Genomic DNA, 24,720 nt, shown 5'->3' with positions numbered 1-24,720 from the left:
ATACTCTGTGTATGCCAAACCCTTCATTTTCACAAGGCTGGGAAGTAGACATTGTCTTATATCATCAATTCCAGGACCAATTTATTCCACATTTTCACATTTCTGAAATGAGGATGAATCTTAACAGTTAATGTATATACTTTTTCTTTTGCTTCAAATTTTAAATTTACCTCAAAATTTGAGAATAAATGCTGCATCTTACGAGGCTTCCCAGGTGGCTCAGTGGTAAAGAATCTGCCTGCCAATGCAGGAGACATGGCAATGTTCGATCCCTGAATCAGAAAGATTTCCCTGGAGAAGGAAATGGCAATCCACTCATTTTCTTGCCTGGAAAATCCCACTGACAGAGGAGCCTGGTGGGCTGCAGTTCATGGGGTCTCAAAGAGTTGGACATGACTGAGCCACTGTGCATGAATACATACTGCATCTTGCAACTAGTGGCTTCTACCAAATACAAAATTGTTCCCATTTAGAAGATAGAAAAGTAAAGGCTTAGAAAAGCTGGGAATGTGCACTTGAATCCTACCTGCTTGACTCAGAGCCACATCCTTGAGAAGGCTGAGTAGGGGCCATGATTATCTAAGCCTGTCCCAGGGCAACACATACATTATGCAAACCTATTGCCTCTCACCCACCCCTTCCAGGAAACGTGGTCTTTGGTGAGCCCATCACTGCCAGCCTGGGCACGGATGGGACCCATTACTGGAGCAAGAACTGGGCCAAGGCGGCTGCATTTGTGACATCTCCACCTCTGAGTCCTGACCCGACCACTCCAGACTACATCAACTCCTTGCTGGCCAGGTTGGTGCAGAATGACAAGCAGTGGGTGTTGCGTGGAGACGTCTTGGGGCCAGTGGAATGAGGACCAGGGCCGCCCATCCATCAGCTAGACTAGAGTCTCCTGTGAGAAAAGCACATCGGGAATTCCCCTGCAGTGCTAAGCACAGACAGTGGGCTCTCCACCATTGTATTTTAAAAGATATTCCAGTAATCATTTTAGTAATGGTAGTAGCAGTTAATACATACTGTGTGCCAAGCACTAGGGTGAGATTACACATGTGATCTCATTGTTCCTTACAACAAACATCACCCTGAGTGAGGAGCTATCATCACTATTTTACAGATTGAGCAATTGAAGGTCCAGGAGACAAAAAATCACTTCCGTAGTTTTAACGTCGGTCATGATGACCACCGAACCAAAATTATAGGGAGACTCATTTGCTGCTGCCCTCTATGGATACGTCCCATCACTCGTCTGGGTCCCTTTTATACTACTACATAAGAAGTGATCTAATCCACTCCCCTCATTTCCCAGATGGGGTAACTGAGTCCCGGGGAGGGGAAGAAATCACCCAAGTTCACAGTTGGCAAGAGGGAGGGGAAAGATTCCAAACTCAATGCGTAGCACTCCACAGCCTTACCCTAGACTCTTGTTTCTGGGCCCCTGGGGTGCCTCTAATCTCCTTGTTCACATGGAACTTTTTCCTTGGCCAGTGGAGACCTGCAGCTCTCTGGGAGTGCCCACTGCACCTTCAGCACTGCCCAGAAAGCCATCGGGAAGGACAACTTCACAGCCATTCCTGAGGGCACCAACGGTGTGGAGGAGCGCATGTCTGTCATCTGGGACAAGGCTGTGGTAAGGATGGAGGTCACAGGCGGGCAGCTGAGGCCAGATCAGTGTCCTGTTCCTTGCTCCTCTTCACGCCTGGGGGCGCTGGGTGTGCAGATGAGGCCTCATACCTGCCCAGGTATCTCTGGAACCAGGTGGTTTGTGAATGTCCCTTCTAGAGTGATGAATCCCGAGGGCTGGGTTCTGAGAACGCCTCCTAGATTGTGAAGGACTATGAATCAGGTGGTGCTAGTGGTAAAGAATCCACCTGTCAATGCAGGAGACTTAAGAGATGCGGGTTCGATCCCTGGGTTGGGAAGATCCCCTGGAGAACAGCATGGCAACCCACTCCAGTATTCTCACCTGGAGAATCCCATGGACAGAAGAGCCTGGCGAGCTACAGTCCATAGGGTCACAAAGAGTCAGAGATGACTGAAGCAACTTAGCATGCATGTACATGAACCAGAAACACATCCTTCATCTGATGGTACGAATAAAGGATTGGCTATAATCCTTTGACATGATAGGCAAGGGGTCTGTGACCAAGACTCAAGTCATTTGCTCACCAAAGACGCTCTGGGCTGTGTGGTCATCCAGACTGTACAGGTAATTGTCAAAGGCTTCTGGCAAAGTGGTGTGGTTTTACTTTCTTGTTAACATCACAGAAGCTGACAAAAAACAGCCATGCAAATGAAGTCACTTCCTAAGATTTGACTAACCTTTATAAAACTCATTATTAAGTTGATCACTTCCCTCTGTTTTATTTTAAAAATCCTAGACACTCATTTCAGAGCCAAATAAAATACACATCTACACCATGTAGTCCAAGTTTCCTTTTTTTTTTTTTCCCCTCTTGGTTCCCAGGAAGGTCAAAACTAGATTTTAAACTAAATTCTTCTTTCCTTACCCAAGCTTTCTGTTTTGAAAGGGGGGAAAGTATAAATATTTTTGCCTCTTCTCATGTAAACTTAGTTTTTTTTCATCTTTTCTTACATTGTTATGTATTTATGAGTATATGTGTATATATATTTATTTTGGCACTATCTGGAACTGCTAAAAGGTAATACATATCTTAAAATTACTCACTTGATACCTGCTGAATAAAGAACACTTGGAAACCACAGAAAAGTTCACACATAAAAAAAAAAAATCACTCAGAATTCCACAACCCTGGGATAACCATTGTTTTCATTTGGGCAAGGTTCTTTCATATTTATTGGGTGCCTATGCAAATGGAAATATCTAAAATATGGGCTCACAGTTATATTTGCTTTTACTTTGAAATCTCTATAATCCCTTTTGGAGTTAGAAGGGATAAATAAGTAAGTAAATGTATGTACATATCTGGAAAAAACATGCATACTTCCAGAGCAGTAAATTCCATCCTAAGCCACGCAGCCATGCATTTGTCCATTTTGTCTGGGTGATCGTGACAGTCCAGAGCTACAGCTGATTCTGTAGCTCACTGGGTGGACTTCTGTGCTCACCACTTCTGAAGCCCCTCTTTGTATTTCTGGGCCTAAGTTCACCCAATGAGCTACAGAATCATTGGAAGGACTGATGTTGAAGCTGAAACTCCAATACTTTGGCCACCTGATGCGAAGAGCTGACTCATTTGAGAAGACCCTGATGCTGGGAAAGATTGAGGGCAGGAGGAGAAGGGGGCGACAGAGGATGAGATGGTTGGATGGCATCACTGACTCAATGGACATGAGTTTGAGTAGATTCTGGGAGTTGGTGATGGATAGGGATGCCTGGCTTGCTGCAGTCCTTGGGGTCGCAAAGAGTCGGACATGACTGAGTAACTAAACTGAACTGAACTGTGGTCACCCTGCTCTGAACTCAGAAGCCCTGGAGGGACCATTTTGTGTGTGTGTATTTTTACAGGCCACAGGGAAAATGGATGAAAACCAGTTTGTGGCCGTGACAAGCACAAATGCTGCCAAGATTTTCAATCTGTATCCTCGCAAGGGAAGAATATCCGTGGGCTCTGACAGCGACCTGGTGATCTGGGATCCAGATGCTGTCAAGATCGTCTCTGCCAAGAACCACCAGTCGGTATGGCCTGAGCGGATGGGCGTGGAGCAGAGGTGGGAACATGGGTGGGGAACAGGGACAGGAGAGATGTGAGTTTGTGGTGAGCCAGAGTCATTGGGCGAGGATGTGTTGCAATAACCAATCATCCTGGATTCCCAGGGATATAAAACCTCAGCAGTTTATTTCTCACTCCTGCTTTGCAAAATGGGTGGGCAGAGAAGAGGGGCTCGGCCCATCACAGTCACTCAGGACAGGGGCCTGTATAGGCACTCTCTTCTACCTGCGCTATATGACTACTGAGCCCGGGGACCAGGACGGGGCCCTGAAATCTTTCCCAGGACGTCACTTCCTCTCCCCTGGCGCTGGCCAAAGCCAGGCCTGTGGGCATACCTCACTCAGGAGGGCCAGCAGTGCAGTGGTACCTGGTGCCCAGAAGGAGAAAGAACAGGAAAAAAATTAGTCAGTAGCTCTGATAACTTCCTCATGAGGAATTTCACATGAAAGATAATAGTTAAAGCCTAGTACCCTTGTGGCTCAGTGGATAAGAATCCTCTTGCAATGCAGATGATGTGGATTTGATCCCTGGGTCTGGAAGATTCCCCTGGAGAAGGAAATGGCAACCCACTCCAGTATCTTGCCTAGAGAATCCCATGGACAGAGGAGCCTGGAGGGCTACAGTCCGTGGGGTCGCAAGAGACAGACATGACATAGCACCACCACCACCTGACAGAATGGGGCATAAAAATATTTGTTAGAAAAAAAAATATTTCTTAGGAAAATGTATTTTCAAGCACTTATGTTTCAGGCACTGTGTTTTTAATTTGTTGAATTTTTGTAACACTCTTGTCCAGGTGGCACTCTTTATTATCCCCACTTTGTAGATAAGGAAGGAGAGATGCAGAGAGATTAAATAATGCCGCAAGTAAATGTGGAAGCTAGGATTCAAACCCAGATAACTTGACTCCAAACCGAGATCCTAAAAAAAATAAAAATAAAAAAAATAAACCGAGATCCTTAACCACTTTGCAACAGTGCCTTGTACTTACTGAATAAATGAGGAAGGTAGGGGAAAAGCCCATTTTGGGTGGTAGTGGCCTTTGCTTAAACATTGTGTCAAATCACATTGAATTTTGAGCTAGTGGGGACATAAAGGTTGTATAACCCATCCACCCAGTACAAGACAGCATATACACCATCACTGTCAGTTACTCACTTTCTCTTGAACCCTGCCAGTGACAAAAATTTACTTCCATGTGAGGACCTTACAAAAGATGGGATGCTTCTCTTCACCAGGAAGCCCACTCTTAGCAAGCATCTGTCTCCCAAGGTCTCTGCCCACTGAAAGGTTGCAGATGGTTTGTAAGCTGTTCCCAGCTTACCTGTTGAATCAGTTCCTAGGGATGCTGAAGGTGGGATCCCAAGGCTAAGAGAACTGTGTTTCTCTTTCTCTCCTCACTATACCCATAACCAAGGCTTTGCCCCTCGCCCCTGTCTCTAGGCTGCAGAATACAACATCTTCGAAGGCATGGAGCTGCGCGGGGCTCCTCTGGTGGTCATCTGCCAGGGCAAGATCATGCTGGAAGATGGCAACCTGCACGTGACCCAGGGGGCTGGCCGCTTCATCCCCTGCAGCCCCTTCTCGGACTACGTCTACAAGCGCATTAAAGCGCGGAGGAAGGTAAGAAGCAGGTGGAGCCCAGAGGTGGGGGGAAAGGGCTCTGTGACCCACTCAGCACAGGTGTAGGAACCACTAGATGGGGAGGGGTCTGTGTGCTCTAGATCCTCCTAGAGATTCACAGCAAGGGTCTCTTTCCCAAAGGACAATTGCACAGATTTAATGGACTGTAATGCATTTTATAAAAGGGGGTTTCAAAAACTTTCTTAGCTAAAGAAAGCTTTTTTCCAACGATTTCTCCTCATCTTTAGAGTGCTTTTTCTCAAAGTAGTATTGAAATATTTTAATAATTCAAAATAATTCTGTATATATTTTTAAGAAATAATTTACTCTTTAAGGCTTACAACAAGAACCAGCAGACCACGCCCACCTCTCCTTGTCCTGTCTTGTGTCTACCTGGTGTCGAACCATCCATCAGGGCAAGTGTTTATAACTCTTTTAGCAAGTTCTGTAGTTCAAATAAAATCTTACTTATGCCCCTGATTTCACAGATAAATAAGTAGGTAGGTACACTCATGTGTACATGTTTATGTATATGTCTACCTACCTGCCTGCCTCCCTACACATTACAGGCAGAGTAGCTCTGGTTGATGCCTGAGGGGTGAGCATCCCTTGGGGGGATAGGTTCCCTCTCCTATCCCCGCACCATCCTCCAGGTCACCTTCCTGTAGGGAAGCCTTAGAGCTCCTCAAAGCAGGGTTTGACCAGCTCGGGGATTGTGGAATTTGAGCCCTAGTCCTGATGACCTTGCCTCGTGAAAGGGATAAAGTCATCTGCACACGGGGATGGCGGGGGAGGAGGAGGCAGGGGGCGCACTTCGTAAATCAGTGTGGGCCAGGCTGGAGCTGTACTCACTTCAGTGCCTGGACCCACGCAGGGGTCTTCAGTCTACCTGCAGAGCACATGGCCTGGGAAGCAGGCTCTGAGAGGGAGGTTGGGTATCGCTTTCAGGTTCACGCTTCGTGACAGCGTGAACAAAGCAGGACAGGACGGAGGGCTGCCGGAAGGCAGTTATAGCCAAGGCCTCAGCTGGACCGGTCTGTGAAAGCGGTCTGGGCCTTATAATCACTCCCTTTGCTCCCTCACCCTCCCACCCTGGTGCCAGGCAGAGGGTGAGACTTTGGGCCAAGTGGCTGTCTTCATCTGAGGGCAGTTCTTGGGTGCGAGTCCAGTGAAACCTTCCTGTTGTCAGCACTGAGGACAGAAAATAAGGCCGTTCGTGATATCATTAGAGAGAAGCTCTCAGAAACTCAGTATGTCCGTGTCCCACCCAAATCCTAAACGCCAGTGAGTACAGTAAGCGAGACTCTCACATCTAGCCTCGTGTGGACGTTTGCAGCACCATGGGCCTCCCCACCTCATGAGGCAGCTGGCCAGCCTTGTCTGTGAGAACCGATTTCTTTTTTTGCCTGCTTTTGTTTTCACATGTAATGCTTTATTGGAAGGTAAACCGATAATCCAACCAGTTATAAAAGCAAAAGCAGAGGATTCTAGAATTATGGTGGAGATATAAGCATATATTGAAATAAATTATTCAGAATCCTGAGAAGCTAGCTACTTTTGTGCAGATAGCCCCAGCATGATCTTAGTTGTCCAGTTATTGAGCTCAGATTTGGGGAGTTCCTTCTAATTTCAGACACAGAGTTACTGAGGCAGTCATTGAGAAGCCAGAGAGAATCCATTTTGTCCAGAACCCCACGGGTGGCAGCAGCCTTATCCGTAGCCTCCATAGGAGCCTGCTGGGCTCAAGTCTGCCTCCCTGAAGCCAACACACAGCACAGTTCTGCCCCAGGCACCTGCACAGAATGAGCTGAACCCACCTCTGAGCATCTCTGTGTTCCCAAAGTCTGCCCTTCATTCTAAATATCCCTGCCACCTTCCACTGTTCATTCATGACAGTGCTCTAAGGTCCTTTCCCATCCTTCTCTCTTTATGGGTGATCATTTTGAAGGTAGGTAGCCTGGAGTAGAAGTCCACACTCCAGTTCTGGTCTAACAGAAAAGAGGACACTCAAACGTCCTATATATCAGCTTTGTATTTCCATGAATGTGACTTTGCCTTTGGACCCCAAGAAATGTTGATGAAATATGGTTACTGGTCGAGGTTTTGAAGGAGTACAGATGTAGTCATCCTCTTACCTGAATCCTGAGCATCTGCAAGTTTGATGAGCTCTGCCTCTGCACCTGCACCTGCGTCACCGACAGAGGAGAGGGACGGCTTTGCGGTTGACTTCCTTGGAGTCCTACAGTGGGCCGTCCTGCGCTGTCAGGCTCTCTGGTGGCCTGTCCTCATTGCCTCACCTCTGGCCAATGATAAGAAATAGGTGAAGGTTGCATGCCAATTGTTATGCTGCCTTGGGTGGTCTTGCAGTGTTTGCATAATAGACGGTGAACGCCTTTGGGGGAGGCACTCTGTTCCATGTGAAACCATGAGCCTGGGTCACACCATGCCTGGCACAGAGCCTGCAGCTGGGTGATGTTGCTGGCGGGCTCCACGGTCCCCGGGCAAGTGCACAGCCCCAGCCAGAGGCCAGTGGGTCAGACCCCCAAGTGAGGACGCTCATCTGGAGCTGCCGGTTCTGATCTGTGCTGAGGAGCATGACGATGAAGCTCCCACGGGGCCACATCCCTGCCAGCACTTAGGAACGCATCTCAAACTGCTGTCCTTCCCACCGGCTCTGCTCTGCCACCCCGGTGGTGGTTCTATTCAGTGATGTTCGCACATTCGGTTTCCTCTGCTGAGAACTCTGCCATCCGGGTCGCCACTCTGCCTCCCCAGCCTCCTCCCTCTAAGGTCCCACACGAGCCCCTCTGAACCTTCAAATAGAAGCTCATCTATTCAGAAAGGCCTTCACCCGCCACCTCCATGGTCACTGTGTCACAACACCCACTTTGTTTTATACTGCTTCTCTTTTCCTTAAAATAACCTTTTAATTTTTCCCCAGTTTCATTGAGATATCTTTGACACGCAACACAAACATAAGTTTGAGGTATACAGCATAATGATTTGACTTACATGGAATGATTCCCACAATAAGTTTAGTGAACACCATCATCTCATATAGATACAAAGGAATAGAGAAAACGTTTTCCTTGTGATGAGAACTCTTAGGATTTATATTCTTAATGACTTTGATTTTTAATGGACAGCAGTGTGAAATACCTTTATCATGTTGCACACTGCATCCCTAGTATTGAAAAATAACATGATTATTTTCTAGCTCTCACCACACACACTTGGTTCACTGCCTCATCTGTGCTGCCTGGAGCAGACCCTTCGCTGTTGAGGAGCTAAAGGGTGCCTTTTGTCTCTGCTGCAGATGGCGGACCTGCACGCAGTGCCCAGGGGCATGTACGACGGGCCGGTGTTCGACCTGACCACCACGCCCAAGGCGGGCACCCCCGCCGGCTCCACCCGGGGCTCTCCCACGCGGCCCAACCCGCCGGTGAGGAACCTGCATCAGTCCGGATTTAGCCTGTCAGGTGAGTTGGACAAGTTGATGGTTTGCTGAGCCAAAGAGAAGTCCTGGTGGGAAAGGAAGCCAAGGTTCAGCCAGATAGAACATCAGGATTAAAAGATGACCAGTTCTGCTTAGAGATCACACCTGCTGGGGGCGGGGCGAGGGCGGGGCGGGGCGGGACGGGATGGTTTCCTTATGGGTGTGATTTTCTTCCTTAGACTGGGTAAGCTCCGCAGTATATTTTGTTTCCATTGCCCAGGTTAATAGATCATTTTTATGCTCAAATTCCAATAGCTTCTTCCAGCCTAGGATTTTATTTATCTTCTCCCCTTCCTTGTCATAATAATAATGCTAGCAACAGCTGCCACTAATTGAACATTTACCATGGCTTAGCTGTATCATGAATCTTTAAGAACTCGCTGATATTCTTAGAAAATGTTCAACTGCTCCATAACCAGTAGTGTAGATGACCAGTAAGTGTAGATTTGCATCTCTCTGATGAAAACTTTCAAGTGAAGGAAGTGAGATAATAAGAAAAAGACACATGTCTTAGAGGGACAGTGACTGTGGGGGAAGAAGTGGGGCAAATGGGAAGACAGGGAGAAGAAGATACAAGGGGGCCAGAAGGGAGGAAGACAGAGGAAGAGTCCTAAAACTTGAGGTGACAGTATCAGAGATCACATATGCTAGTTGCCTGAAATTTTTCAGTGTTTTTGCCATTTTTCATTGCTCCCTGACTTCTGTCATGCCTAAGTTTTTTTTTTTTTTTTGGTTCCTTTCTGAAAAGGAGTGTGTATCAGTGTTTCATTTCAGCTGTATCCCCAGGTCAGACCATCACCACTCCAAGTTGTGGTGAGACCCTCACAGGCAAGTTGCCTGACCTCTCACAGCCTCAGTCACCTCCTCTGTAAAATAGGGTAATAACAGTACCTCCCTCCAGGATCGTGATGAGGACTGAATGAGATGATCGGAGAAGCACTTCAGAGTTGCTTATCACAGTGCACATGAGCAGCTGCTTTTCATATCACTCCCGTTGTTCCTTTTACTGTTATTGTTATGATGCAGAGGGTCCGATGAAATCCAGTAAGAATCTGGCTTCTCCTGCAAAGGGTTGTTTTCAGGAGAGTGGGTATGGAAAGTCTGGACTACCTGACAGACTGAAATGGAAGTTTCTTGGGAGATGAGGAGGGCATTTAATCTCTTACGCTCTTCAAATTAATCAATTTTCTCTCTTGTCCACACCCCCACCTTCCTTTTTATTCCCTGGGAACTTACTGTCACCTGCAGGCACCCAAGTGGATGAGGGGGTCCGCTCGGCCAGCAAGCGCATCGTAGCGCCCCCTGGAGGGCGTTCTAACATCACATCCCTGAGTTAAGCGACCCCTCCCCCAAAGAGAGGGGCAGAAGCAAGAAGAGATTCTTTTGAAGCCAAAATGGTACACCAATATTTAAGAAGGAAAGCGAATCCAAACAGTTTCGATCTAAAGAATCAATAAGCCTCAAGCCTTATGTTTCTCCAATGTTAACGCTCGCTTGCCTAGCTTTACGAATATTGCTTTGATTTCTGTTGATGCATAGCCTGGATTTGTTTGACGCCCCTCCCCCATTTACATGCATGCAATCAGGCCACTAAGGCAAAGCGTCTGCTATATAGTGTTGAGAGCGTGTGTAGTGCTGCATCTTACGACAAGGGGACAGACAAGCGGGGACGGCAGGAAAATGAACAAAAGGGACGCCAGTTATTTGGGGTGAGTGGGTGGTGGGAACCCAGAGCAAGGCGGAGAGCTCAGAGGGGCTGGGGTAGGGTGTGGACGGGGGAGGCGGGTGGGTGAGCATAGCGGGTCTTGTGTATTGTGTTGAGGAAGTATGTTAATTTCCACAAAAGATGGCCACTCGGGGCAGCCAGTACTCCACCATCAGCCCTTGGGGTCCGCAGACAAGGAAGGCGATCTTCAGGTTCGGGACTCTGCCATGTCCTCTCCTAGTAGATTTTATCCCTTGGAACATTTTATTAAAACACCAGAACCCAACCATTGCTTCCACCTTTTTGGTCGTGCCAGTGTTTGATCGGCCTCTCTCTCAGTATTGCTTTCAAATTCTTCTCTTTCCTGGGCTGGGAACTAAGAGGGGGGAGAAGCAATGACCTCTCTCTTCCTCTTGCCCTGCCTGCCTCTTTGGTGCTCTTAAAAGGCAGCAGCTGGGAGCACAGCTCCGGCCTGGGGGGGGAGGGTGGCCACACTTAAGTAACACGGCCCTCTAAACACCTGGTGATCACCTCTCAAGCTCATTGCAAATGGAGACAAGCAGGTGGCTTCTCAAGTTAGGACTGGAGCTGAGATGGACTTCTCTTGTCAGGGGTGAGTGATTCTCTTGCTCTCCTAAGATCCAGGCACATCTTCTATTGAATATGATTTTTTGGGGTTATTGTTGGAAATTTGTTTTCTTAGGTGTTCCCTAACTTTTATTACTAATAGAGAATCTCGGCTCATACGGGAGGCAGCAGGGTTGTGAGAAAGGCAGTCTGAAGCAAAAGGAACACGTTCTGTTGCCGCGGTTCTGTTTGTCATTTCTGAACCATCTCTTGCCCTTTCCCTTAGCATATCCTGTGGGGGAACTTTTTGTTTCAGTACCAGAGTCTCCCAGTGAGTGGAAGTGACATGGACACATAAAGGAAATTAGCATAGTGTTAGCATCTGCCTTGTCGGTCAGACTTGAATGTCCAATTCCCTACCGTTCCATGTCTGAAAATTCAGTTTTGGAGCAAGTTCTGTGATCCCGCTGAGGTCCATATTGCAGGGAAAGCATATTCAACCTGGTATCAGACTTCTGTGCTCAGGGGATCCAGCTGGTAGGTCCTGCAACCCGTGAACTAAGTACTTTCAAGAAAAGAGCAAACACCTTTCAAGTGCTTAGGAGAAGCCATTATCTCTGCAGGTTTTAGTAAGTTGAAGACCAGAGAAAAGGGGGTACAGGGCTAAAAAGGAGTTTGGAAACAGCCAAGGAAGAGGATTTCCCTAGCAATGTACTTTTCTGTTCTAACCATACAAAAAGATGTTTCCTTTCATAAAAGGAGTCTTGCTGTTTTTAAGGCTTTTTCATGGTGCCTTTATCTTAAGAGAAACTTAAGCGAAGGGGAGGTTGCAGCTCTTGATTTATATACTCAGATTTGGGGGCCTTTGGTAGAACTCAGAATGACAGTTTTGCAGGCAGAGGGAGCTAGTCAGATCAGAAGCTTTCATATATACCTCATTGGCTGGGCTGTGCTTTAAGGTACATTGCAGTACCAGCCACGACCACCAGACGGAGGAAGACACAAATGACTAGTCCAGGCATCCTCTTGTGTGCCGTCTGCTGCTCTTACCTAATCCCCGAGTCCAGATCCGCCTCCCCACGACATCGCTGTGCTCTGAAAAATAAATCTTTCATGGCCAAATTGGCTGCACTTAGGACTTCTGAATGAAACACTGAGCCAGAACTTTACAGTCTGCACAGGTTTTTTTGTTTTGTTTTGTTTTTGCTGAAGGAACAACCCCTATATGCATTTGTGATGGGCAACTTAACTGAGGAAGTCTCCCTGTCTTCATTTACTATTAGTAACTTTCCAAGCACAGACATTTCCGAGAATTCCAAGAAAACTCCCAGTATATTGTTGACGTTGAGTTCTGGTTCCTTGTTACTTAAGTTACAATTTGTATTCGAATGTGCCCTGTATTCCATGAGACCCATCAAAGAGCCCTGTCCAAAGGGTTTAGGAAGAGAACGTGGCGATGAGCCACAGCCCTCTCAGAATTCCCTGGCATCTCATCTGAGGTTGGGAGGGCATGCTGGGTCCTCGTCTCCCCCAAGCTTTCTTTGGCTCTCTCATCTCTTGGCCTGGCCTCTCTCTAAGAGGGGATGACAATTATCTGGGCTTCTCTCTGAGAGGGCCGCCATCTTTGGTAATTGAGAAGGTATTAGATAAATCAGCTACCCCCCTACTAGAGATATTTCCTTCAAGTTTTCTAAAGAGAGCAGGGCTGTAGTTATCCCAAAAGTGCATTTCTTCAAAGTCCAGTCATCCTCTGGCCTTTTCTTTTGTGACTCCACACAAAGAGTCATGTTCTGCCCCAAAGGCGTCCATCCCAAGCCTGGACTTGGGCTGCCCCATGAGAAATCTTCCCAACAGCTTCTTGGCCCAAGCTTCCCAGACCTCCTCCCCTGGAACCTCCAGCTCGAGGCCCCGTGTCCACGTGGGCTGTCCCAGGCAGCCAGCATCCCTTGTGAGTTACCCCTTTGGAAATGGTGTGTGGGTGTTCAGTTCTGTGTCTGTGACTCTGAACAGACAGTGACTCTCCCTGTGACCTGTGGTAGCTGTGAAGCAGCTCTGGAACGCTGAGAGCTGTTTGCTTTGAACCGTGAAGAAAACTGTGTTTTGAGTTTAGCTGAGATTAAGGAAAAAAAAAGTTCATCAAGTGACTGTTAATGTAAACCTGGTTATTAAAATAACTCTGAAATCACAGCCGTCGTTGTCCAGCCTCCTTCCGTGTGTGTCGTTCCTATCTACCTGAAGTGTGACAACTTCATAAGAGAAGTGACGCGGTTAGTAAGAGGGATATGTCTGATGTAAACCCTTACCCTGAGAAAATCTGAAGTTTCTCTTTTCTGTTGCACATGAGTTTTGTTCTGGCCACAGAGTTAAATGACTATTATTGAAACATTGGGGAATAACTAAATTTTTTTAATGGGTCATCAAATTCAGCAATAATATAAAGGCATTGCCAATTGGGATAAACCTAGCTGAGTTCAGAACAGATCCTGAAAGGTTTGTTTTATTTTGTTTTTTTTTTTGCCATTCCCTTGAAGCATTTCCTCTACTTCTAAAAGCCTGGACTTTGAGAAAAACTAAGCATGTGCCAAAGTATATTCTTTAGCAGGCTGTTCCTAAGGAATCTAATGTGTGTACTGTAATAATTGGAGAGATTTAAAGCATTGTTGTAAAGTTAAAGGCTCAGAAATTTTGTATATTTCAAAAGTTATTGAACTTATGGTTCTGAACCCTTCTGTATCACATTGCATTCCACCAGACCTGTTACACTAAACCCTTTTTGGGAAACAGTCCTGGATCCAATTAGAACTTATGTAAGACATTTTTAATTGCAAATGTTAGACGCCTAGTAAGAAAACTTTTTGAAAAAGATTTTTTTTGAAGTCTAGTATAACTGAAAACTTGAGGGATAGATTTGGGTAGACCGAAGCATAGCTGCATCTAGAACATTGTTTCTCTCCATCTCTTAGCCCTGTTTGCCTTTAGGAAATGCTTCATTCTTAGGAAAGCTCATTCCACTTAGGAGCAAAACTGGCCATCAGCACCTCCAAGTTTACACTTTACTTGATTAGCGATTTCTGGGTGTGGGAGTGGGGATCCTTGGATAGTTCCTGGCCAAGGAGGCTGATTTTGATTGTTCCGGCTTGGTCACATACTCCTATGTAGTCGGCACTGTGTGCAAAATCCTGGGATTGGCCACACCTGGTAACACACCGGCTCAGAGCCACCCGAACCACGTGGACTCTGAATGACTCAAAGAAAATCAGTTTGTGATTCCAGAAGAGGAGGCCATGGAGTCTAGGAAAAATAGGAGATAGCCATGGCACCATTCTCAAGCTGCAGGGCACAGTATCTGTGTGTAGATTGGGGCAGGTGGGGCAGGGGACCAGGGCATGGTAGTTCCTGGTGAATTTTGTGTGTGGTGATCACCCCCACCTTGGTTTGGCAGAGCAGTGTCTTCAGGACAGGAGCTCAGAGTGATGATAACCTTTAACACAGAACCTCAGAAACCACATCAGAAGTTCCTCTGTGCATATAAGGAGTTATTTCATTGTGACGTGCAAGGCTTCATGATTAACAAGCTTTTGTCCGCAATCCTGTTTTGTGGATTGAACTCAAGAAGGGTGAAACACCTCTCCCTGCTCATGATCGTGGCAGAATGGAGCTCTCCTTAGGATTAGCCTAGGTGTCAAGAGCAGGGTTAGTGCTTAAAATGAGCTCAGCCTGCAGAGTTCTAAAAGGGATGAAGAAGTTTTTTAAGTTAGTGCAGTTCACACTTGACTTTCACACCTCTGCAGGCTGGAGCTATTAGGGCTGAGTCACATCAACCAGGTGGGGAATGAGAACACTGACTAGGAAAAACAAGGTCCCTCTGGCTTCAGAGAACTTTCTGGTATCAACTTTACTACCATCAGGCTCTCACAAGGAGAAAGGAAATGAGCAGGAAATGGAATGAGGGGGCCACAGCAGCCTGCAGAAATGAGGTCGTGTCCTTAAGACAGGCATTCCTCAGAATGGAAAGAGGTCTAGATCCTGCCCTGTGCTCAGCGGACACTGAGAAGGGGACAGGATGCTTCCCAAGACCTGGACAACAGAGCCCACAAGACTTAACAAGATCCTGTCCCAGGAACCAGCTAGCCTGTGGCTGCTAGGCTGTTGTGAGTCAGAGAGATGACTGGAAGACCCCTTGATCCTCCCCGAGGCAGAAGTTGCCTCTAGCTGCAAGAGTTTAGAGCTGTTGGTTACCTTCCTGTCCTGGGTTCTGGGCTTGGAACATCCACCTGCTGCTTGGATATGTAGAATAGGACAGGATAAAGATGTTGGTGGGTAGGAAGACAGAGTGCTGAAAAAATAGGTGCCTGAACTGTCCACGGCCTTAAGATCATAGTGAAAGGCAAAATCCAGAGTCCTGGGGTGTGCTTCCTTAGGTAACTGCAGGAGGGGTCAGGTTCTCAGTTTCTACACATGTGGATTAGCTGGATTGTGCTGCAGCTCATAGTTCTAGGACATCATCTCTAACATTCCATGGTTCTGAAACATCATCTCTAACACCGCCTTGTCTCTGGTGAAGGACATTCCTCCCAGCAGGAAATGGAAATGCGAACAGGTGACTTTGGGAACCCACAGCCCTACCCCTTGGGAAAATGATTACACACACACACACACACACACACACACACACGGCTGACAAAGAAAGGACAGTGGCTTCCAGTGTACAGAAGACATTTTAATACATACAGGCACACTGACAGTGTGTATGCTACAGCTCAACAGAAGCACAGATTTCCCAGCAAAGGGTTACCCATTCACAACAGCACAGTTTGTAAACTGGGTTTGGGTTTTTAACAGTGTTAAATATCAGACACACTGAGATTGTAAGAAACGGTGATCACAGGCAGTCTCTAGGAAACAGATTTGTGTCGACAGAATGCAGGGACAACTGGATACTAAAACAATTCACTCTTTTTCATTCCTTTTCATTGAGCCCTTGAAGAATTATAAGCCTTAGCATTACTGCGTTAGCCGAAAGCAGCAGCGCTGGCCCCTGCTAGCTGTGTGACCCGCTCTTTCTCCCTAGTTATTTATTTATCCATCCAGGCTAGAAAAGCTATGATGATATAAAGCCTAGTTGTTTCTGGTTAAAACTTAACTATCAGAAGCAGACTAATTGCCAATTAATTAAGTTTCCCTCATTAACAGAGCAGTGTTCTGTGTTTTTTGACATTGATTTCTGCCCTAGCAGTGCCCTCAGGTAAGACCAGTGCTGCCCTTGGGGAATGAACCATTAGCAAAGCATTTCCTTCCATGGGGTTCAGGTCAAGGACAGGGTCACAGAGCCGCCCCATCCACCCACCTGTGGTCCCTGTATTTGCACTGGGGTGGGTGGGCCCCTCTGCAGTGCCAGTGTGTTAGAACCAGGATGCTCCTGGACTTCCAAACCTGCTCACACTTTTCAGATGTTCCACACAGGTAAGGGAGCTGTGAGGGAAAATAAGATGCCATAAAGGCCAGACAAAAGGATTTAAGACTCACCCTATTTTTTGTAATTTTAAAAAAAATTCTTAGCCCTGAGCCTTGACTGTGATAAACCTAGATATGTTTCACCCAGTAGGGTAGTCAGTTTTAGCCCAGGTTATGGAATGAAACCCAAGGATCTGATTTCAACAACTAGCAGTCATGGTAAGGACTTAGGAATCCTTTTATATTTGGGGAAACTGTTGTCCTAGTGCTCAAAATATCCAGTGGAGGTTCTTGGGATCAGTTGTTCTACACTGATAGATGCAATGCTTTTCATTTTCTAACTTGAACTACGTTGTGGCTCTGTAACCTGATGAGGACTGGAAATCTGATCTTAACCTCTCAGGCTGTGCCCTCTAGTCATTGCATCCATGGTTCCTGAAAGCCCACATAGGTGCTGCAGGCACAGAAGAAAGTCACTGGAAGTAAAAACTAGATATTCACCCTACAGAATACCTAGTTGTATTGAGTTCCTATTCCATTATTAACTGAGTAGACATGAAATGGCACAAATGATTAATGGGTCTCATCCCAACAGAGACCCTGCCAATCCCATTGCCCTTGGGTAAATCTTTCCCAAAGTCTTTCCATTGGGATGATAATAGACAAGGTCAGAGAAAGAGGGGGAACCAGGTGACTGGAGAGATGAGTCCACGCACATCAGGGCTTGACTCCAAACAAATGAAAGATGGAAGTTGGTAAACATGCACGTGGCCCCTGACGCTCCTGGTTACCAACGAGAAGCAGAATCTGGTCACCTCCTTACAGATTCAGTCAACCCCCTCCTTGGGAAACTGGGCCATAATTTTTATGTGGGAGAAAAACTAGCACAGACAGATCATGTGGGGGAAACATAGAGAAAAGGAATCAAACAGAACATAGGATCTGGCTTTTAATTCTTAACAGAAATGTGGTTACTCTTAAAGCAGAGAGGCCCCGTGTCCAGGTTTTCAAGGCCAGAAGTCCTGGGCCTGTCAGCTGAGGGAGGAGGAAACCGTCCGTGCTGCATTTACAGCTCAGCACTGCTTTTCTTCTCATGTTGAGTTGCCCAGAGTGACCTCCCTCCTGGAAAAGTCCTGTGTAGCAGCGTCTGTTACTTCTGCTTGCTTCGACCTGTCTGGTCTCCCCTGTTGACAACTTACTGCCGCCTTGATGAGCCCCACACGCTCCACAAGGAAGGACAAGGTTTTGATGAGCTGAGTGGCTAAGAGTTACAACAGACCCCCACCAACCCTGTTTATTCTTCACCCGGCTGCATCTGGGAGTTGCCAAAAAACAGTTCTTCTGCAAAGATCTTCTGTGTATCTGGAGAGTAGAGTTACATCTCAATTTAGGTGAGTTAAACTTTGTATTTGGCAGATAAAGAAAATATTGTAGATAGGTGATTCGGCCTGCCGTTCTTTGCAGTAAGCACAAGTAGGTATTGCTGTTCCCTTAGTCAGTTTCCATGACCTTAGACCTCTCAGATGTGTGGGTATTCCACAGTTTAAAGTGTGAGTCTCATCTACCAAGCCATGAATAATCTGTTCAACATTTTAGTGCATCTGGTATTACCTTAAAATGAGACCCAAAAAAAGTGAATCAAAGATGACTCATTTCATTAGTGAAGGGCCTGGATGATATTGGGCTTCTCTAAGAAAAGATACTCACATATTAATGTATACTAAAGGGATTTTTCAAGGGTAAATTTTACTATCTTCCAAATTCACCTCACATTCTAACTTAGACTGTAACTCCCGTGTAAGATACAACTTCTGTGTACTATAAGTTGGACATGTTTTCAATGTGACAATGTTCTTTTCTAATCCTGTCTGGACCCAGGTCTCTGATAGTCTTAAGAGGTAACAGTTCCCAAGGAACATGCTTCTAGAAGAAGGCCAGGGGTGTGCTAAATATTTCAGAACTGGCTTGCTGGGAGTGGGGGAAAAAGACCTATTTGTAGCATCTGCCAGTTTCCATGGTGTAAATATTTCCACCATCACCAACTTCAACTTCTCATTTTCACATCACCAAACAGGGCATTGGGGCATTTATGCCTATCAGCTCTTACTAAATGATACAAGCTGGTGTAGTGTTCAGGTCCAGCACACCACTGGAGGGCCCTCATCAGTATGTGTTACTTCTTATCTGGTCCCTCTCATTTCTTCCTGAATGAATTCCTTACTCCTCCTCGGGTGGGTTTGGGGATTCTGGCTTCCTTATGAAGTTTTCTAGCTCTCAAGGGCTTCACTCCATCAGCCACCGAAGTCCATTTGTCACAGTGTAATTAAGAGTGGAAAAATAAATCTACATCCAAATATTCCTTTTAAAGTAAAAATAGAGGCTATTAAGAATAACAGGATGTTGGCAGTTAAAAAGGCAGCGTAGAACTCATCTAGTACTAACTTCTCCTTTTAGATGAACAAACTGAAGCAGAGAAAGGGATTAAGTGACTTGCTCAAGGTCACACAATTGTGAAACTAGTTCCCAGGAACCCAGGGACTCTTCCCTGTGTCATGCTGCCTCCTTCCCAAGGCATTCATTCACATTTTCTAAGGTGTGTGAGGCGTGGAGAGGTGAGAATTATTGTCAGCTCTTCCTGATGTGGAAATGTCCCAAGAAGATGATGAGGACTTCACAGGTTGCTATTCTGACCATCCTCTCCTTGTGGGTCTTTGGTTTGTTCCAAGGCTTGATTTGCTTGTCTTTTATTAAAGTCCCTTTTGACTCTTAAAAGGAAGATATAAAGTAGGTTTAATCATTGAAGTGAGAAATAAAAGATTTAAACTTTTGAAATGATAGCATGAAGTCCAAAAATTTATAAAGAAGCATGAATCAGGTAACCTTATTAAAAATATCATTGATTTTAAATGTTGAACATCAACAGAGACCTCATGCTAAGCTAATTTATCTATTATAATTTTTGAAATCTCTTACAAGAAAAAAAGATTTATGAAATTTCTAGATTTTCTATTATGGGTATGCATCATTTTTGTAATTAGAATAAAAAAACGTTTAAAAATATATCAAGGCATTGCAAGTCAAATCTGACTGAAACAGTTCATCATTTGCTGGGCTGCTGCTCTTCCAGGAGTTACTCACTTTTCTCTGTTGAAAATTATGAACTCCTTTTGGACAGATTCAAGGTGTTCTTGAAGAAGGCATGTCTTCCGGGTGAACATTGGGGAAAAAATAGAGACATAGTTAGCAGAGGAATGGAGAGTCTCAAATAGCCAATAACTTACTGAGTGTCTGTTTAACTGAGTGGCCCAAATCAATTAAGACCAATGTGTCCTCAAAATAGATACTTTCTGAAAATTTGTAGCCAGAGTGAGACCACAGTCAGATTAACAGAGGAGCAAATAGGAAAGAAAGAGAATAAAGTACAGCAACTCTCTCCTCCCCACAATGAGGCAGCAAGGAAGAGAAGACCTGGGTTACAGTTTATGAGCTTGATGTCTTTCGGCCATTTAGCACAAGAAACCATGGCTTCAAGACAGGTGGGTTCAAGTCTGTAATAAAATCCTTCCAAAACACTTCTGATGAAAAATGTTCTTCTCGAAGGAAAAAATATTTTTGTTTTTAAATCTAGGAATTAGAAAATACTAAGTCCTCAAGTACTGGAGTTTTTATTTTTTCTTTCATGAACAAATATTTAATTGTTAGAAGAATAAACTATAAAAAGGAAGGTAGCTCACATGTGTGCATTAATATACGATACTTGTTTTTCCCTTTCTGACTTGCTTTACTCTGTTTGATGGTCTCTAGGTTCATCCATGTCTCTACAAATGACCCAGTTTCGTTCCTTTTTATGGCTGAGTAATATTCCATCATATATATGTGCAACATCTTCAATCTATCCATTCATACAGCAGAAACTAACAACACTGTAAAGCAACTATACCCTAATTAAAAATAAATTATATGCTTTCAAAAAAAAGGAGAGGAAATTTCAGAGAAGTGGCAAAGGAAGAAAAACAAAGGAGAGAAACAAGACTCTGTTACACCTCCCTCTTATCCTCAAACTGGGGGATTTGTGACCCTGAGGGTTTCCAGTATCAATCATGGGGAATACCTGTGATCTGATAGAGCTCCTTGGAGCAAGATTTTAGAAAAAAATACTTTAACATTAAAATATTATATTAAAGTATATAAACAAATGTTTAACATATTTATATAATACTTTATGTTTATATATATTATACACATACATGTTTCTACATTTATATATTTACATTTTACAGACAATATATGTATAATATAAACATATAAGTAAATATATAAGCAAAAGCTATACAAAATTTAACATAAAGAATATTTAAAATGTTAACATTTTAAAATATGTTAACATTAAAAATCAAGATTATAATCAAATAAAATGCAGAAGTTTACTCAAGTTGTTTTTCTCTGTCATATATCTCTGCTTTATTTTTAAAAAGGTGTAAAATGCACACTCAGAGATGAATTTGTGATACAGCATTGCAGATGCCATGAGTCCCAACCCTGGCCCTAAGGGCTCATGTGCAAAATGTTCTCTTTCCTCTGCTTTAACTGGAAAAATGTAAGAAAGGCAGCTCCATGGACAAGTGAAAAGGATAAACCAGAAAGAGTATGAGGGAAAAGAGTGGGGAACAATCAGAATGGAGGAATGAATGGGTCTTAGGTGATTGAGAAGAAAACTGCTGGTTAAAAATCTTGGGATGTGCTTCTTAGGGATGAGAGAGCAAACAATGATTAGACTAGGAAAAGTACAAATGGCATCAGAAATATCTGAAGGGTTTAGAGCAGGTGGAAATCTCAGGAGGCAGAAAAAGAGGATTTAGGTCATTAGCTTCCATGGCAGACAGACTGGTGTGCATCAGTGTTTTTGCTTCTTTACTTTGAGGTGGTTGGTGGGCAGAGAGGGTCAGTGGAGAACATCCATGAAGCAAAGAAACAACAGAGCGTCTACCATGAGCGTGAGCAGAGGCATATACCATGAGCCATGGAAAAGAATGCAGTGAGTGTTGGTGGGAATGCAAACTAGTACAGCCACTATGGAGAACAGTGTGGAGATTTCTTTAAAAAACTGGAAATAGAACTGCCATATGACCCAGCAATCCCACTTCTGGGCATACACACTGAGGAAACCAGATCTGAAAGAGACACGTGCACCCCAATGTTCATCGCAGCACTGTTTATAATAGCCAGGACATGGAAGCAACCTAGATGCCCATCAGCAGATGAATGGATAAGGAAGCTGTGGTACATATACACCATGGAATATTACTCAGCCGTTAAAAAGAATTCATTTGAATCAGTTCTAATGAGATGGATGAAACTGGAGCCCATTATACAGAGTGAAGTAAGCCAGAAAGATAAAGAACATTACAGCATACTAACACATATATATGGAATTTAGAAAGATGGTAACGACAACCCTTTATGCAAAACAGAAAAAGAGACACAGAAGTACAGAACAGACTTTTGAACTCTGTGGGAGAAGGTGAGGGTGGGATGTTGCAAAAGAACAGCATGTATATTATCTATGGTGAAACAGATCACCAGCCCAGGTGGGATGCATGAGACAAGTGCTCGGTCCTGGTGCACTGGGAAGACCCAGAGGAATCGGGTGGAGAGGGAGGTGGGAGGGGGGATAGGGATGGGGAATACGTGTAAATCTATGGCTGATTCATGTCAATGTATGACAAAACCCACTGAAATGTTGTGAAGTAATTAGCCTCCAACTATTAAAAAATAAATAAATAAATAAATAAAAATAAAATAAAATTAGATCGCCGATCTAAAATCAATCAAAAAAAAAAAAAAAAGAAAAGAAAAAGAACAAAGATACCTGCTTTCACCATTGCTATTCAACATTATGTTGGAACTTCTAGCCAGAGCAACCAGGCAGGAAAAAACAATAAACAAATCCAAACTGGAAAGGAAGAACTAAAAGTATCTCAATATACAGATGACATAATCCTATATATTAACATAGAAAACTACAGAGTATCCATCAAGAAGCTACTAGAGCTCATAAATGAATTCAATTGCAGTGTACAGATTAATTCAGAAAAATCACTTATGTTTCTACACAGCAGTAATTAATCATCTAGGAAGAAATTAAGAAAAAATTCTATTTCCATGTCTCCAAAAGCATAAAAGACCTAGAAATAAGTTTAACCAAGGAGGTGAATGATTTGTACTCTGATGAGTACAAACACTGCTGAAACAAATTAAAGAAAAACCAGTGGTTTGGGGAGTATTGAAAAATTTTGGATAGACAGTGGTAGGGGGTACACAATATTCCAAATGCACTTAATAAACTGTACACTTCATAATTAAAATGGAAAATTTTCCTATACATGTTTTACCATAATAAAAAGGTTATAAACAAGACAAGCAAAAAGACTGTAAAGAGAATGTAAACTTTGATTAACAATGTAAAGGCCTCTCTTTATCATGAGCAAAACCACCTCTTAGCAAATGATTCTGAGATTGACATGATACCTGGGAAAAAGAAGAAATTGCTTTTCCTTCTCCTTGGCATTAGGAAATGTCAGAGGTTCTGTACTGTGGGTGAGTGGCTCATAGCCTTTCCCATGGGAGGTGTGGGAGTTTGCCCTGCAACCTGGTGACTGGACACAGGTTAGGTCTAGGACAAGAGGGGATCACAGGAAGATGTCCTGTGGATGCAGCTTGACCTTGTAATTCTAAGAACAGCAATAACCAGTCTTCATGGTTCAGTTTTAGATTTTTCTTCTTTTAATGTGTTGATCAGACACTGGTTGAGCCTCTAATACATGCACTCTTGGGGTACCATGAAGACAATGTGGCTAAGACTGACACCTGGTCTTTGCACAGGAGAAGCCTTATTTTAGTGGGACAGAAAAAGACACACAAATAAGCATAAATAAAAAATTTATAAACTATGGGTTCAATCCATGGGTTGGGAAGATCCCATGGAGGAGGGCATGGCAACCCACTCCAGGATTCTTGCCTGGAGAATCCCATGGACAGAAGAGTCTGGCGGGCTATCGTCCAGGGCGTCCCAAGAGTCGGACATGACTGAGCAACTAAACACACAAGCGCAAGGTCATAAAGGAGTTAAAAATAGGGGCTGGGAAAGAGGGTACCTCACCTTTGATTAGGAGGCATTTGGGGCATAAAGAGGAGAGGAAGCCCTCTAAGTGAAGGTCCAAGAGGAGAACATTCCAGGAAAAGGGAAGAGCAAGGGCCAGACACTAGCAGGACCTATGCATCTTGAGGGTTTTGAGTGAGGTCAAGAATGGCATGGTACAAGGATGGGGAGGAAGGTAGACACATCATTTAGAGCAGGGAAGGCGTGGCAAGTTACTCACAAATTGCTGTTATCTCTAAAACTTGAAAAAACTTATAATTAAGGTGATGTCTTATACTTGGATACATTTGGAGGTCTCTTAACAGAGGAGCCTACACAGGCAGCTCTCTGGAGGAAAAGGAATGCGCGTGCCAGGAGAAGCCAGCTGGTTATGATATGAAGAGCAACAGATCATTAGGAGGAAGATGGGTAAAGTGAAAAGCAGCAAGCAAGATGGGTTTGTGGTACAGCAAAGCATTCCTTGGAGAGCCCTAGAAAACACTTAAAGATGGGAATCTGCTCAGAGGCCAGTTCCGTGGACAAACAGGATGTGGACTTTGGTTAACTGACCATTAAAGGGCACAGTATGCCCTGAGGACTAGAGAAATTAAGAACACTGAGAATGGTTGCTTGTTTTCAGAGCCATTTTAACCACAAGATTATGCAATCTCTGAGAACAGGGATGTCAGTGAATGCAGGAATTATATCTTATTCATATCTCTTTCCAGTGTTTAGCACAGAATGAGGCAGATAATAGGGATTCAATAAAAATAGCCTAAGCAAATGGATACAGAGGGATGGAAGAATGGATGACCATTAGTTGAGTGTGTAGGGAGGTGGGTGGATGATTGAGTGGATGAATGGATGATCATTGTTGTTGTTTAGCTGGTAAATTCTGTCTGACTCTTTGGCGACCCTACGGACTATAGCTCACCAGGCTCCTCTGTCCATGGGATTTCCGGGCAAAAATACTGGAGTGTGTTGTCATTTCCTTCTACAAAGGATCTTTCCATTGGCAGGTAGATTCTTTACCACT

General features: G+C 44.5%; 2 protein-coding genes across 6 annotated transcripts in view; one reads left to right on the top strand and one right to left on the bottom strand.

Annotated features, from left to right (window-relative positions):
• DPYSL3 (dihydropyrimidinase like 3) overlaps nt 1-13,279 on the top strand; it is a 117,506-nt gene extending 104,227 nt beyond the window's left edge. For all 4 annotated transcript variants that reach the window (XM_043913177.1, XM_043913176.1, XM_043913179.1 and 1 more), the window contains 6 exons: nt 645-801; nt 1,495-1,636; nt 3,497-3,667; nt 5,145-5,324; nt 8,641-8,803; nt 10,069-13,279. In XM_043913177.1, the coding sequence (XP_043769112.1) occupies nt 645-801; nt 1,495-1,636; nt 3,497-3,667; nt 5,145-5,324; nt 8,641-8,803; nt 10,069-10,157 (902 nt within the window). In that variant the 3' untranslated portion in view covers nt 10,158-13,279. The remainder of the gene's footprint in view (nt 1-644; nt 802-1,494; nt 1,637-3,496; nt 3,668-5,144; nt 5,325-8,640; nt 8,804-10,068) is intronic.
• Nucleotides 13,280-18,772: 5,493 nt separating this feature from the next.
• Nucleotides 18,773-24,720, bottom strand: part of STK32A (serine/threonine kinase 32A) — a 130,955-nt gene continuing 125,007 nt past the window's right edge. For both annotated transcript variants that reach the window (XM_043913180.1, XM_043913181.1), the window contains exons 12-13: nt 19,685-19,749; nt 18,773-19,311 (exon numbers count right to left, since the gene is read on the bottom strand). In XM_043913180.1, the coding sequence (XP_043769115.1) occupies nt 19,218-19,311; nt 19,685-19,749 (159 nt within the window). In that variant the 3' untranslated portion in view covers nt 18,773-19,217. The remainder of the gene's footprint in view (nt 19,312-19,684; nt 19,750-24,720) is intronic.

This window comes from Cervus elaphus, chromosome 9, assembly GCF_910594005.1.
Source record: "Cervus elaphus chromosome 9, mCerEla1.1, whole genome shotgun sequence".
Classification (NCBI taxonomy): Eukaryota; Metazoa; Chordata; class Mammalia; order Artiodactyla; family Cervidae; genus Cervus; species Cervus elaphus.
The sequence above is the reverse complement of the archived record's forward strand: the minus strand, read 5'-3'. Positions and strand labels throughout refer to the sequence as shown.